Here is a 16,327-nt window from a genome sequence, read left to right as displayed (position 1 = left end):
TTATTCTGAGAACAAGCTACAGACTAATTCTGACAGAATAAGGATTAAGGGTTGCAAGTGCCCTTAGAGAAAATGTTGATGAATCATTTCTTCTTGCCTATTGGGAAACTGAGGCCCAATTTTCCCATTTACACCCCTTTGCACAGGGTTTAATTCTGTCTTGGCCTGAATGGAACTCTGGTGGAGAAATAGCCGAGACCTTTGCTAGAAATCTTCAACTCTGAGATCTCCTTATTCTGAGCGTAAATCTACCTCCTTGACCTTTTTTGCACGTTGACTCCCACACTGTTTGTTCTGGAGTCTGATGTCAGAATCAAGAATTAACATCAAGAACATCTTAGCACCTCAGAGTAATAGGTGAATTTCAATGGAAAAAAACAAACAAAAACAACAACAAAAAGGGGATTAAATAATTACTTGCATATGGAGAGGAAGGGGGAGTCCACAGCAGCCCCTGTGGACATGGCCTGAGGTTTTGAGCAGACCCAAGTTCAGTGTGACCTGACAGTGTGGGAGGGAAGTCAAACACAGGGGAGCTCCGGTTGTGGTGTTGGGAGCAGCGGGTTCACTTGGATGGAGGGAGGAGGGTGTCCCATGTCCTCCATGCTGACTGGACAGTCTTAGAGTCTATCCTGACTCGTCCTCAAATGGGCACATCTACTGAGGAGGCATAGATGTTAAAATCCAAAATGTGAGAGGAATGATGGAAGAAAATAGAGATGTTTAACTTGCACAGGAGGAGACTTAAGGGAGGCTAGGATCCATCTTCAGGTACCTGAAGGGCTTTCCCATGGGGGTGGAGATAAATTCTTTTGTCAGCTCCAAAGAGCAGAATTAAGAAGATCATTTAACATAAGGATAAATTATAATACTGCTACTATTTATAACAAGGGTAGGGAACGTCTAGCCCATGGGCTGTATAAGGCCATGAAATCATTTTGTCTGCCCCTGCCAAGGCATTAGGGGTGAGTTAATTAAATTTTTGACCAAACATAGCAGGGTGTGTGTGTGTGTGTGTGTGTGTGTGTGTGTTAATCTTCACCTGAGTATATTTTTCTATTGATTTTTAGAGAGAGTGGAAGGGAGGGGGAGAGACAGAGAGAAACATGGGCCCTGACCATGTCCAGGGATACAGCCTGCAACCGAGGTCCATATCCTTGACTGGAATCAAATCCAGGACCCTTTAGTCCACAGGCTGATGCTCTATCCACTGAGCCAAACTGGCTAGGACAGTAGGCTAATTTTTAAGTTGATAATTTTGTACGACTCACAAATGATGTTATACATATCCAAATGGCCCTTGCAGAAAAAAGGTTCCCTATCCCTGATTTATAAGGACCACTGCATGAGATATGCATGTACATCAAGGATGTCAATCTTCGGGCCCCGCAGGCCACATGCAGCCCACAATGAATATTTTTGTGGCCCAGCCTATATAACGGTATGTAAGAAATGTTTTAATAAAAATTTTGTAACTTAATTTTTACAATATCCTGTTATACATAATTATTAATGACGAACTACAATGTTCACTAATGACTGATTACATAATCGTGTTGCATTCATTTCCCTTACGTGCCTTACACTCAGGTGCACCATTTCTCTCCACTAATTCTAGCAGCGTATATTTTAGCAGCGGGTTGTCACGTCATTAGTCTTGGACTGACTTATTTGGTGTGCACAACAGGAAATATTTCACTTTCAGAGAACAAGAAAAACAGGTTTATTTGCCTTACGCTTATTAATTTGTGCAGTTATTCAGTGTCTGGTAAGTTAATGTTAAAAAAATATTAATTTTTATTAAAATATTCTATTATTTTATGTTAACGATGACTCATTTATTCTAGTCCTTTGTATTCAGCATGTCTCTATTGAAATAAACCTACATTTCTATGAAAATTGAAGCTTCCGTTTATTTGCGGCCCACATAAACTTAAACTATGTTTATTTGGCCCGTGTTAGCCTTTGAGTTTGACCTGCTTGATGTACATAATTTATTAAATCTTTCAACAATCCTACAGGTTAGGCAATATGACCCTCTTTTTATAAATGAGGAATCTGACACTCAAAAGGGTGAAGTCATTTTCCCAAGATCACCCAGCAAGTAAGTGCCAGAGTGAGATTCAAAGGAGGTCTGATGCTGGGGCTGGTTAGTCCACACCTGTGATTGCGCCCGAGCCAAGAAGAGTAAAGACCATTATCTTTCTCCTCCCTGGAAAGCCTGTTGTGGCACCTCAGGAGGCAGATTCACTATATATATATTTTTGTTGTTGTTAATCCTTTCCTGAGGATATTTTTTCCATTAATTTCCAGAGAGAGTAGAAGGGAGGGAGGAAAAAGAGAGAGAGAGAGAGAGAGAGAGAGAGAGAGAGAGAGAGAATGAGAGTGAGAGAGAATCATCAATGTGAGAGAAATACATTGATTGGTTGCTTCCCACATGCACCCTGACTGGGCCCGGGGATGGAACCTGCAACTGAGGTATCTACCTTTGACAGGGAATTAAACTGGTACCCTTTGGTCCATGGGCTGACACTCTAACTACTGACCTACACTGCAGAGGGCCAGATTCACTATGCTTTAACATTGAACATGATCTGCTTTTTCCTAGGAGGACTTTTATTTTTAAAATATGTTTTTATTATTGATGCAGAGAGAGTAAGGGAGAGTCAGAGAGAATTAGAAACATCAATGATGAGAGAGAATCATTGATAGGCTGCCTCCTGCATGTCCCCTACTGGGGATCGTGCCCACAACCCGGGCATGTGTCCTGACTGGGAATCAAACCACGACCTCCTGATTCATGGATTGACCCTTACCCACTGAGCAACACCAGCGAGCCCTAGAAGGACTTTTGAGGGATTTTGCTTCTTGGACGTGTTGGTGCTGGTTTAAGAGACTGAAAAGTTACATTCATTCCTCAAAGTTCATTATTTGATTCCCTCTTGTCTACTTTGAAAATATCTGAATGATCCAGGTTAGTGTATGTGCTATTGCCATAATTGGCTTAATTCATATAACTATGTAACTGTCTAGTTATTATTTTTTCATCTCATATCCAATCAATTGTGAGAAGTTTTGCCAAATGCCTTGTGGGTGTCAAAATCAGTTAAATCAAGGGCAGTGTAGAGACACCATGGTGCATGGGAGAGAGAATGGAGCTTAGAGTCAGACCAACTTTAATTCAAATTCTAGTCACACCAACTGTTATGTAACTAGAAAAAAATCACATAACTTCTGTGGACTACTCTCATCAGCAAATTGTGATCACACACACACACACACACACACACAGAGAGAGAGAGAGAGAGAGAGAGAGAGAGAGAGAGAGAGAGAGAGAGGCGGCTCTTTTATTGACTTTGTTTCCCACCACTGAGCTCTCTGGACTTGTCTTGACTTTACCTGATTTCACCAAGGCCTCCCATACCACAGTCTCATCGTCTTTGCTTTTAATCTGCAGCCAGATCCCCGACCCCAGATGACCAACGTAGAACTCAGAGAAGAGCTGGGGTTTCCCAGGGCTTCGATAGCAGAGCTCCAGTTCCTGAAGAAAAAGTGGTGATGTGAGAAGCCACCATCCATCCTGCAAGTGAGGTGTCTCCCCACCTGACACCTTCTTGGCCCTGCTCAGCCCCATGGGGACCCTGGGGATGATCTCTACTGAAATTAATGCCACCTCAGGCACTGCTCTCTTCCTCATTTTCCACAAATCCTGACTCAGAAGGAAGAGGACATGGCTGGGTACCCCATGGATGAGTCAGGACTCACCCGTAATAGTGCTCACACATCCTAAACCAGATCCTTTTATCTTAATCGTGAACCAGATCCTTCTTCCTCCATCTACCCCATCTTGAACCCAAATTCTCATTTCTCCAGGCCAAAGCCTGTCTTCTTAATGGATCCTAAGCTTGACATACTTTTTTTTTTTAAAAAAAGATAGTAACATAGTAGTTTATTAACATTACCAAGTATTATGTATTTTTTAAAAAATAGATTTTTATTGATTTCAGAGAGGAAGGGAGAGAAAGAGAGATAAACATCAATGATGAGAGTGAACCATTGATTGGCTACCTCCTGCACTTTGGATTGAGCTCGCAACCCAGGAATGTGCCCTTGAGCGGAATCGAAACCTGGGACCCTTCAGTCCATAGGCCAACGCTCTATCCACTGAGCCAAACTGGCTAGGGTTATTATGTATTTTTTAAATTTAAATTCTTTATTGTTTAAAGTATTACATATGTCTCCTTTCCCCCCATTGACCTTTCCCAGGCCACTCCCATCTCCCAGCTTGACCCACTTTTAATCAACAGAAAATTTATATCCATCCCCTTTTCTAAATCACATTTGAGATGACTCTTGATTCCAAACTGTCTTCCAAAAAATGTTCCCTCCTCAGTTTCCCCACATGCAGTAAATGGCACTACCACCACTGAATATCCATATTCCATATTCAGGCATCATTTTTAATTCTTAGCTTTTCTTCTTCTTCTTCTTCTTCTTCTTCTTCTTCTTCTTCTTCTTCTTCTTCTTCTTCTTCTTCTTCTTCTTCTTTTTCTTCTCCTCCTCCTCCTCCTCCTCCTCCTCCTCCTCCTTCTTCTTCTAGCTTTCTCTCTGATAAATCAAGTTCTATTGACTGTACTTGCAACATATACCCTTAAGTGGTTCTCAACCTTCCTAATGCTGCAACCCTTTAATACAGTTCCTCATGTTGCAGTGATCCCCAACCATAAAATTATTTTCATTGCTACTTCATAACTGTAATTTTGCTACTGTTATGAATCATAATGTAAATATATCTGATATGCAGGATGTATTTTCATTGTTCACAACCCACAGGTTGAGACCGCTGCATCCATCAACTTATCTCATCTCAGCTGCTTTTTCCCTAATCAAGGCATCTGAAGCTCCTGCAGGTACCATAGCAATGGCCTTTTGATTTGTCTTTTGTTTTCACTCTTGTCTTCTTATCACACATTCTTACCCAGCAGCCAGAGGCATCTATGACTGAAACTAAAGCAGGCCTTGTATTACCAAGCAACAACCTCTGAGATCTTGTCATCGCACTTAGAACAAAATCCAAACTCCACATCAGGGCAGCAGAGTTGATGGGCCCTAGGAAACCTCTGTCTCTTTTGCGACTCCATCTTACTACACTCATTAAGCTCTGCCACACTGACCTCCTATTTGTTATGTAGAGGGATTAAGGGTGCCTGGTTCTCTCTCCTCTGCACCTGAAGTGCTTCGTTACAGATATTCACCTCCTAGGGCCCTTATTGTCACTCAGGTCTCAGCTTATATGTCACTGCTCAGCGGCTCTTCCCCTGACCACCCAATATAAAACAGCCCAAGTCACTCTCTTAAGTGACATAGTTGTGTTTTCCTCACAGAACTTCATGGTTCTAGGTCCATTTCTTTAATGATGTAGGTCTCATCCACCAGAATGTCATCTTCCCAAGAGCAGGGCCTTGTCTGTCTTGTTCACTGGACTATCACAAATGAAGACAGCACATGGTTGGCACTGGGTAAATGTGTGGTGAATGACTGAATCATGTCTCTCATCCCTTGTTAAGATCTGAAACAGCAGGAAAATCTAAGGTATTCATTGTTAGATTCATGTTTCTCAACTTAAAAGTTATATAACGTTTCCTCATTACTCCTGGAAATGTATTCCATCTGTCATTGTCACTTCAAGTGGTCCAAGGACTCATCTCAGAACAGAAGGGAAAAAAAGAAAGATCCACTCTGGTTGAACTGCAAACTATCATTCAGTGAAAATCTGACCCTAAGCAACAAATCTTGGCAATGGTGAGCATTTGGATATCATGGATGAATGTCCAGTGGCCTGACGTCATTCAATTTGGTGAAAAGGGGAGACTGAGAAAGGATAGAAGACAGCCCCTGATGCCCAGACCTGATATGATGCTCACAACTAGACCTCATTGTTATTACAAACTAATCTGATGCTACCATCTGTGCTGTGCTATCCTCCTGTTGAACACATACAATCTCACAGTTGCCAAACTTCCCCCCACTTCAAAATGAGCTATTTTAGCAATTATACCTTCACAATTGTGGTGCTTACCCTTCTTAGAGAGAAAAAGTGTAGAGGTTCCCAATCATAGAATTGCCCTACCTTCTGACAATACCAGATCTAGACCAAATCTCCATTTCCTTAGATCTTCCCTGAATTACCCAACTAAGGCCCAAATCCTGAAATAGGTTCTTTCTGTGTCTTTTGATGTGACGGGCCCCACGGTTCTCATTGGTGTGTGTTCTCTCACTGCAATGAGTAATAATCCCACTGTGTTCAGCTACAGGTGTGTTCCTATTGGTTTTGCTTGAAGAGCATCAACACCCTATAGCCTAACACTTCTCAGATCCCCTAAATCAAACCCATTGTTATCCCTATCCTGAATATGAACCTGCCTCTTACTATCCTCCTTTCTCCCAATCTTTGAAGCATTCCTGCTTACCCAAAATTCCACTCGCTGTCTGCCCAACCCTAATTGGGCCTGCCCCTGGGGAAGCTCTGGAACCTGCCTCACAGCTATTCCCAAGCATTACCTCTCAGGGAGGAGGGGATATTTAGAGTTCTCACCTCAGGGATTATTTTCAACTTGTCTGAACCAGACACAGTATATCGGGAGCCCATGTAGAGTGGTGTCAGCGGAGGTGGCTTGCGTATTTGAAAAAACTGGAACTTCTTTTCCTCATCATCTATGGCCTAAGGGGCATACAGACACTGATTAAGAAAGGAGGGTTTCTGTGGTCCAATCGAGAGATTCCACCCTATGGAATCTGGTCTGAACAAGGTCAGGTGGTGTTTCCACATATTTATGTGGGTGAAAGGGTTATACCACCCATGAACTCTCCTACCCCAATGACTGCTACACAGAGATCCCCACACTTGGGCAGTGCTGTACTCAGGGTGTGAATTGGGGCATTGCTAGAGAAGAAGTGAGAATGGTGGAGTGGGTGCAGCTCTGGGCAGGGAGCCCTCCCATCCTTCTGACTCCTGGAAAGAAGCTGCAAAAGGTGTCTAGCAATGAGTAGTGAAGCAGTGAGCCCAGTCGAGGGAGGCCTTAGAGACAGGAGACCAGCCCATGTCCCATACTTAAGCCCTGTTGACCCATCTAGGGAGCTCTCTGGATGCATGTCATGTCTCTGTCAGCCCATCCTGGCCTGTCCTTTCCAGCTATTGGGGCAACCTTTTGAATGGTACAGTCGCTGGGGATTAGGTAGAGGTGGAAGTTGACTTCCTCGGATTGGAGGCGATAGTAGAGCAACACGTTGGAGATGACAGGAATGCACAGGGCTGTGTGGATCATTCTCAGTAGAACGCCCATGGGGGAGAAGCTAGGGTTCTCCAGGACTATGTAATGTGGCTCCACACTGGCTGGCTTCTCCATGAGTATCCCATCCTCTTTAATGTGGGCCACTTGGAACCAGGATATGTCCATATGTTGCCCTGAAAAGAATAAATTTGAAAGGTGAGCATTTGGTGCCCTCACTGAGTCATGTATGCCTGGGGCAGTGGGGTCCTTAGGCATAGACTCAGTGGCCTATCTGGGGAACCCAGCAGGGAAGGCAGCATCCTGGGTCTGGGCCCTTTTGGGGTTGTGGTCAGTAGGTTTTCCAGAGTGGGAGCATCGCGAGAAGCCACTCAAGCCAAACCTTTACGATAGCCTAGCTTCTCCATATTTTTCCTCCGTGGAATTTGGCTGTATTCTTGGCTTCTCAGTATTATTTGGTCAATGTCTTCTTTTCTTTTAATGCTTGTGTCTAATTGTTTCTAAAGTCTATGAGCTACTCGATAATATTCTTATACATTCCTTTTCTGCCCAAATCAGCCAGAATTGGTTTCTTTGATTGCAGCCAAAATCTCTGACCGTGTACCAGGTGTGGACATTGTCACCACAATAGAGAGCTTGAGGGATGAAGGCTGGTTGTGGGAGATACACTGGTCTAAATGTCAGGAGTCCTGGCTCCATCTGTGTTGCCTGGCAATTGTTGCAATGCAGGCCATTTCTGGGCAGCACAGGGACATCCAGCAAGGCTCACAGGCCCTTGGTTTGCATGGGCACCAATCAGCACATGGCTGACTGATTTAATCCAAGAGTGGCTGTGGAGACTACAGCAAAAGTTTTCTCGTTTATTAATTCCTTCTTATGTGTGTGTGAAAAATAACATCATAGTGATATACACCACCTGACAAAATGCAGAAATATTTACATCTGATCTTACCAAGCAGTACAACTATTATTACCATCTTTCCCTTTTCCATTAGTCTTTCTCTATAGCAACACCTTTTCATTTTGAACCATGACACTTTGCCTTTCCCAAGCTGGTTTAAATTTCCCCAAGAGCCTGTGGACCTTTCTAATGACTGCAGTACTTGATCCCTCCTAGTGGATGTAGCATCCCTAGTTCACTGCTTCTTGTTTTAGTGTTGAGGTTGCCTCTTTGCCATGATAGATAGTCCTTCAATGCACATGTTTCTGCAAAGAACTTTTCTATTTCCCTTGAGCTATTACCTTGGAATTGTAAGTCCTAAGGGATAAGAAAGTGTGCAGGAGAACCAAGATGGCGGCATAGGTAAACACCGGAGACTGCTGCCGCAAACAACCACTTCAAAAATACAACTAAAAGACGGAACAGACATCACCCAGAACCACAGGAAAGCTGGCTGAGGAGAGACTCTTCAACTAGAAGGAAAGAGAACAGCAAACCGAGGCTCAGAGGAGGAGCAGTGTGGAAAATATAAAGGTACCTAGGTGCGCGCGCAAAGCGGGCTGGTGGCTGAGGGCGCGGTTGTCGTTTTTGGTCGGGAGTGAATCTCAGACTCTGGGCTCCAGATACGGGCGAGTCTCTAGGGACTCAGACTCAGATGGGAGAAGCGGGATTGTCCGGCATAAGTTGGAATCTGAGGGCAGCTTTCTCTCCGAGGTTGGCAGCGGCGGCCGGGGTTCTGAGAAGCAGAGCCTCTGGGAACGGGACTGAGAGCAGCCATAACTGCTTGCTCTGCCCGCCCTGTTGAGCCCGCCCCGCCCAAGCCCTGCGCAGAGCCATTTGCCGGATCACCTCAGGCAAAGGCTAGATTAGCACCTCTCCAGAGGACAGAAGTTTTCCACACAGCTGATTCTCACAGCCAGTCAGCCTGGTGGTCAAATCCCTCTAGTATTAACTACAACAATCAGGGCTTAACTACAACAAGACTGCGCACAAAGACCACTAGGGGGTGTACCAAGAAAGCGTAAAAAATGCGGAGACAAAGAAACAGGACAAAACTATCAAGGGAGGATATTGAGTTCAGAACCACACTTTTGAGGTCTCTCAAGAGGCTTCTAGAGACTGTCGATAAACTTGATGAGATGTACAGGAAATCTAATGAGACCCTCGATGGTGTGATAAAGGACCATCTAGAAAGTAAGCATACACTGACTGAAATAAAGAATATTATACAGACTCCCAACAGCAGACCAGAGGAGGGCAAGAATCAAGTCAAAGATTTGAAATGCAAAGAAGCGAGAAACTCCCAACCAGAAAAGCAAAATGAAAAAAGAACCCAAAAATACGAAGATAGTGTAAGGAGCCTCTGAGACAGCTTCAAACGTACCAACATCAGAATTATAGGGGTACCAGAAGATGAGACAGAGCAAGATATTGAAAACCTATTTGAAGAAATAATGACAGAAAACTTCCCCCACCTGGTGAAAGAAATAGACTTACAGGTCCAGGAAGCGCAGAGAACAAAAGGAATCCAAAGAGGACCACACCAAGACACATCATCATTAAAATGCCAAGAGCAAAAGACAAAGAGAGAATCTTAAAAGCAGCAAGAGAAAGAAACTCAGTTACCTACAAGGGAATACCCATACGACTGTCAGCTGATTTCTCAACAGAAACTTTGCAGGCCAGAAGGGAGTGGCAATAAATATTCAAAGTGATGAAGAGCAAGAACCTACAATCAAGATTATTTTATCCAGTAAAGCTATCATTCAGAATTGAAGGTCAGATAAAGAGCTTCACAGATAAGGAAAAGCTAAAGGACTTCATCACCACTAAACCAGTATTATACGAAATGCTGAAAGGTATCCTTTAAGAAGAGGAAGAAGAAAAAGGTAAAGATACAAATAGTGAACAACAAACATGCATCTATCAACAAGTGAATCTAAGAATCAAGTGAATAAATAATCTGATGTACAGAATGAACTGGTGATTATAATGAATCAGGGACATAGAAAGGGAATGCACAGACTATTCTTGGGGGGGAAAGGTGAATGGAAGATGCGGGAAGAGACTGGACAAAAATCGTGCACCTATGGATGAGGACAGTGGATGGGAGTGAGGGCGGAGGGTGGGGCGGGAACTGGGAGGAGGGGAGTTATGGGGGGGGGGGAAGAGGAACAAATGTAATCTGAACAATAAAGATTTTAAAAAATTAAAAAAAAAGAAAGTGTGCAAAAGGATGTGACCAATTCTATGACTTGCCAGGTTTTGCCAAATTGGTTATCCAAGAGGTGGTGCACTTTGCACTGCCGTGGTGACATTAATTGGATGCTGTCACCTTACCCTCCATGCAACTGGAATGTCCTCATGTGTCAGATGGGAGAACTGAAGCTCCTGGAGGGAAGTGCTTTTTCAAAGGTCACACGTCAGCTACAGCCCTGGCTGAGATCCCTGTTCTCAGACCATATTTAGCGGCACTTAAACTCTGTGCCACACTAACTTTGACTGAATTCTGGATGGTGCTGTGTGTGTATCCAACTTGCCTTCTTGCTAAGGTGACCAGCTGTCCTGGCTTGCCTAGGACTGAGAGGATTAAGAACTGCACGTAGGACCTCGTAAAAAGCAGCTAGTGCCAAATTCCTAAATGAGACCACTATTAGTCACTGAGGTCATTGTTTCCAGGATAACAAGAAGCTTCAGCCCAGATAGCAGGCAACAGGGATTCCTGGGTCTTGGTTTCTTGACTGGGCTCAGCACAGTGAGCTACAAGGAGACTTTGTGCATTTTGCCTCTTGTTTTTTGTATAGTATCCCAAAGGAATAGTCCCGACTGGTTAAAGGGTGAGGTCCAGAATTTGGCCTAGAGAACGCTGGTGGACACGGGCTTGGGTAGACCTGGAGTGAGTATTGGTGTAGCTCTTTTCCTGGTGGTAATATACCTGGGTGAGACTCTCAACTCTGGGCAAGTATCTTCACCTCTCTGAGCTTCAATTTCCTCATAGGTATATCCATCAAGATGACATGAGCATATATGTAGCTGACTTGCATGATATGGGACACAGAATGCTCAGTATCAGTCTATAGTTGTAATTATTAACCAAGTCCCAGGACCCCTCAAAGAAAAGTGCCACCAGGTGAATTCACTCCTGTCCAGATATGACTTTCCGTCTCAAAAGCTTAGGCTAGATTGTGTATGCTTGAACAGATTCCTGTTCTTTGGGTAAATCCCATTTCCTAAATCAACCAGAAGGAGGTACAAGACTGACCAAGGCATGGCTAGGGTGTCCTCATGACAGGGAGGAGCCAACTCACCTCCCCCACCACCACCAAGATAGTAGTATGATTTAGGAGCAGGAGCTAAGGCACATCTTGTCCTCTTGGGCCCTGTTGGTACATTCTGACTCCAGGCCTTAGACACATGAGGTTTTTCCTCCTGGAATACCCTGGTGTAGAGCAGGGAGTGGCTTTGTAGCCCTGAGCATCCCAAGCCAATAACAGACCTGGGCAGAGCTGAATCTATTGACTCTATTGGCCAAGCCCCTAATTCCCTGACAAAGCACTTGGAGATGCCAGGGCCAAGGTCTCACTTTGAAGAATGGGCAAAATGTTTGTTGTGGTGGCATGGTTCATCACTCTATAGATGGTTAGGTGGAAAGAATTAACCAGTTCCAGCTTGTTGTGCGAGCCCTATGCACCTTCTCCTCAACTTTTCACATGTGAATGGGCCTCTACAGAGCCTGACCTATTTCTCATCTCCCTCTGCACCCTTGGGACTGACCTCTGTTGCTCCTGTAACCAAGCTCTCCTCCTGATGAGTAGCTTGAATTGTTTACTAAACCTTTGGTCTCAACTAATTAGTCTCTTCTGGGTCTGGTCAGTTCTTTGCTTTTTTAGCTTTCTCATTTTATTTATTTTTCTATTAGTTTGTAAATTCTTCTTACACACACACACACACACACACACACACATACATATAAATATTATATATTTTAATGTTCATACTTACAGCCTCAAGTAAATCAATGCCTCTACCTAGCAGTGATACCAAATATATTCAACTACTAGAAAGGCATTTTAAATCAATATACCAATGTATATAGTCATGCACTGCTGAACTATGGCAATATGCTCTGAGAAATGCATCTTTTAACAATTTTGTCATTGTGCAAATATCAGAGTACACATACACAAACCTAGATGATATAGAACACTATACACCTAGGCTATACAGAATACCACCATTGTATATGTGGTCTGTCATTGACCAAACCATTGATATTTGGTACATGACTGTAAATGAAGCATTATAACTATATCCCCCTTTATTATACAAACAAGCTATACATTTCAAAAAAGAGCTTTCAACTGATATAAGCTATAACAGGAGCTGTTTATTAAATCATTCCATCATAATTCCATCAGTTTCTGTCTGAGTCATGATTTGACATGGAGAATTGCATCAGGTTCTTCTAACTTTCTCACTAAATTGATAGACATTATGTCTGAGGCAACCAGCATTGGGCTGGGTGTGCTTCTCATGGCCTGGATTGGAAAGCCTGTGCCTCAGCCCCTGCCACCAACACTGCTCCTGCTACCAAAGAGGCTCAGACTTTGCTGCATATCCCTAGGTGATATGGAGACATGTTGTCTCAGCCACCCCATCCATTCTTGCACATGTGCAGGCCCATTACTTGTCTCTGTGGCAACACTGGATTATGTTGTCAGGTCACTTGTTGTCTCAAAAAGTGGAGAATTTATCTTTCCTAATCAGTACTGAAGTATTTCAGCATTTTAACCAAATGGCAGTTCTAGTACAGCCTTCATCCTCTTGTGAACTACACAAAGACTTTCGGATTCTTTAACACTCAACTTGCTATTGTTGTTGGCACTTTGTTCTCTCTCTTTTTAAAATCTCCACACATCAGGCATTACTATTGTTGCTTTATCTAGTCATTGGTTTGTTAGATTTACCCAGATGTGTCTCAGAATCTTTGCTGATCATTTCATCTTGCACCCCATGCTTTCTATGTGTGATCATTTTGCTTGAAATACATCCTTTAGACTTTCCTTCAGTAAGGATTTGTTCGTGGAAAGCTATCTTGATTTTAGTTTGTTTTAAAATGTCTATTTTAGAGGATTAAAAATGGCGGTAGAGTAAGTGGATGCTGCACGGACATGCTCCCAGGAACAAATTGGAATTACAACTAAATACAGAAAAACTTCCTGAATAATCAAGGGAAAACTCACAGGAGAGAACCCTGATACCTGAGGACCAAAAGTGGAGACTGCATAGATACTGGTATAAGGGGCGGAGGTGCAAAAGGGCTGGACAGGTGCCCACAGACAGCAACGGAAGACCCTGAGAGATATCTCAGCTGTGGGGGGTTGCCACTGAGACCTCTGGGATCTAATTCCCAAGCTCCCGCGCCCCCCCAGCAGAGAACACCAAAACTGGGAAGAGTACCCACATAACATCTTGCCATGAAAAGCAGCAGGGTGCTATCTGCCAGAGAGTGACAGCTAAAAATTCAGGCACCCTCTTAAAGGGCTAACACACAAAATTCCCTGTGGAGCCACCCACCTTGTGCTCTCACAGAGGGAGGGTGAAGTGGACTGGAGCTGTGAGAGCAGAAGCCAGGACAGGGGACATGGGGGATAGAGCTCAGAATGCAGACACCCCAAGTTTCCTGGGTTGAGTCATTCCTTTACACAGTGGAGGTCTTCTTTCCCACATAGACATTTGCCTTGCCTGAGGGAAAGACAGTTGACACACCCTATTGGAAAACACCTTGCTCTGAGGCCACTTAAGACATTAAAAATAACAGTTAGCCTCCAGACAGAAGCAACTGCCCCACCCTGTTGAAAAACCTCTCCCCACACCTGAGGAAGGTTGCCTGAGGGACAATTCAAGTTGGAATCCTATTAGTCCGCCTCTGGAGGTTTTGAATCTTTGCCTGATCTAATTAGCCAGAAACAGCCTTTAACACTGTGCTGCACTAGAGATTGAGAGGGTTAGAGGATCTAGCTAATACATAGTCACAAACCCAAACAGACAGCCCAAATAAGGAAACAAAGAAACAACCCCCAAATGAAAGAATTAGAGAATTCTCCAGAAGGAGTAAATGAAGCAGAGATAAGAAATTTATCTGAAACAGAGTTCAGAGTAATGATGATAAATTTGCTCAACAGCATGAAAAAAAGATATAGTAACTATGAAGAAAGAACAGTCTGAGATAAAGAATGACATAACACAAATAAAGAATACATTGGAAGGCATACACAGAAGATTAGGGGAAGCTGAGGATCACATCAGTGATTTAGAAAACAGGGTTGAAAATATCACTCAATCAGAGAACCAAAAAAGAAAAAAAACAATTAAAAAACAGAAAATGAACTTAAGGGAGCTGCGGGACAAATGAAATGTAACAATATTAGAATAGCAGGTGTGTCAGAGGAGGCAGAAAGGAAGAAAGGCATAGAGAAGGTGTTTGAAGAAATAATGGTAGCAAACTTCCCTAACTTGGTAAAGGAAAAAGTCACACAAGTTCAGGAGGCACAGAGAACCCCATTCAAGAAGAACCCAAATAGGCCCATGCCCAGAAACATCATAATTAAAATGCCAAAAATTAAAGACAAAGAGAGAATCTTAAATGCAGCAAGAGAAAAGAAAACTGTTACCTACAAAGGAGTCCCCATAAGGCTGACACCTGATTTCTCTTCAGAAACTCTATAGGTCAGAAGGGAATGGCATGAAGTACTCAAGGTAATGGAAAGTAAGGATCTGAGATCAAGATTACTATATCCAGCAAGGCTATCATTCAAAATAGACAGTCAAATAAAGACCTTCTCAGACAAAAAAAAAAAAAAAGGCTAAATAAGCACATCACCACCAAGCCAGCCAAAATGCTAAAGGGACTGTTATAATAAGAAAAAACAGAGAGCGAAAACTAACCATACAGAATTAAAATGGCAATAAATAAATACCTATCAATAATAACCTAATGTAAGTGGATTAAATGCTCTAATCAAAAGGCATAGGGTACAAAATGAATACAAAAACATGACTCAACTATATGCTGTCTACAAGAGAGCCACCTCAAAACAAAAGACACACAGAGGATGAGTGTGAAGGGATGGAAAAAAATTTCCATGCAAATGGGAAAGAAAAAAAAAGCTGGAGTAACAATACTCATATCCAACAAAATAGATTTTAAAATGAAGACCATCACAGGAGACACCAAAGGTCACTACATAATACTATAGGGATCAATCCAACAAGAGGATATAATCCTGGTAAACATATATGCACCCAATATGGGAGCACCTAAATATATAAAGAACTTCTAGAGGACTTTAACAGAGAGATCGACAACAATACAGTCATAGTAGACGACTTTAACACCCCTCTGACTTTGCTGGATAGATCTTCCAGACAAAAACTTAACAAGGAAACAAAGACTCTAAAGGACACACTGGATCAGATGGATTTAATTGACATTTATAGAACATTTCACCCCAACACAGCAGAATATACATTCTTCTCAAGTGCACATGGGTCATTCACAAAGATAGACCACATGTTAGGACACAAAACAAGTCTCTACAAGTTCAAGAAGATTGAAATTATATCAAGCATCTTCTCAGATCACAGTGGAATAAAATTAGAAATCAACTACAGTAAAAACACCCCAAAACATTCAAACACCTGGAGGCTAAATAGCACGTTATTAAATAACTAGAGGCCCGGTGCACAAAATTCGTGCATGGGGATGGGGTAGGGAGGGTATGTCCCTCAGCCCAGCCTGCACCCTCTCCAATCTGGGACCCCTCGAGGGATGTCCGACTGCCCATTGAGGGATGTCTGACTGTCTGGTGTGGGATCGGACCTAAATGGGGAGTCAGACATCCCTCTCACAATTCAGGACTGCTGGCTCCCAACTGCTCGCCTGCCTGCCTGCCTGATTGCCCCTAACTGCTTCTGCCTACCAGCCTGATCAGCCCCTAACCACTCCCCTGCCAGCCTGATCGACACCTAACTGCTCCCCTGCTGACCTGATTGCCCCCCACTGCCCTCCCCTTCTGGCCTGGTCCCCCCCCCCACT

General features: G+C 43.2%; 1 protein-coding gene across 1 annotated transcript in view; it reads right to left on the bottom strand.

The window, feature by feature from the left end:
• LOC102424071 (NACHT, LRR and PYD domains-containing protein 1-like) overlaps nucleotides 1–16,327 on the bottom strand; it is a 78,441-nt gene that overhangs the window by 1,018 nt on the left and 61,096 nt on the right. The window contains 3 exon segments of the mRNA XM_023747839.1: nucleotides 3,400–3,541; nucleotides 6,596–6,721; nucleotides 7,206–7,465. Coding sequence (XP_023603607.1) covers nucleotides 3,400–3,541; nucleotides 6,596–6,721; nucleotides 7,206–7,465 — 528 coding nt within the window.

This window comes from Myotis lucifugus, unplaced genomic scaffold, assembly GCF_000147115.1.
Source record: "Myotis lucifugus unplaced genomic scaffold, Myoluc2.0 scaffold_1012, whole genome shotgun sequence".
Taxonomy (NCBI): Eukaryota; Metazoa; Chordata; class Mammalia; order Chiroptera; family Vespertilionidae; genus Myotis; species Myotis lucifugus.
The sequence above is the reverse complement of the archived record's forward strand: the minus strand, read 5'-3'. Positions and strand labels throughout refer to the sequence as shown.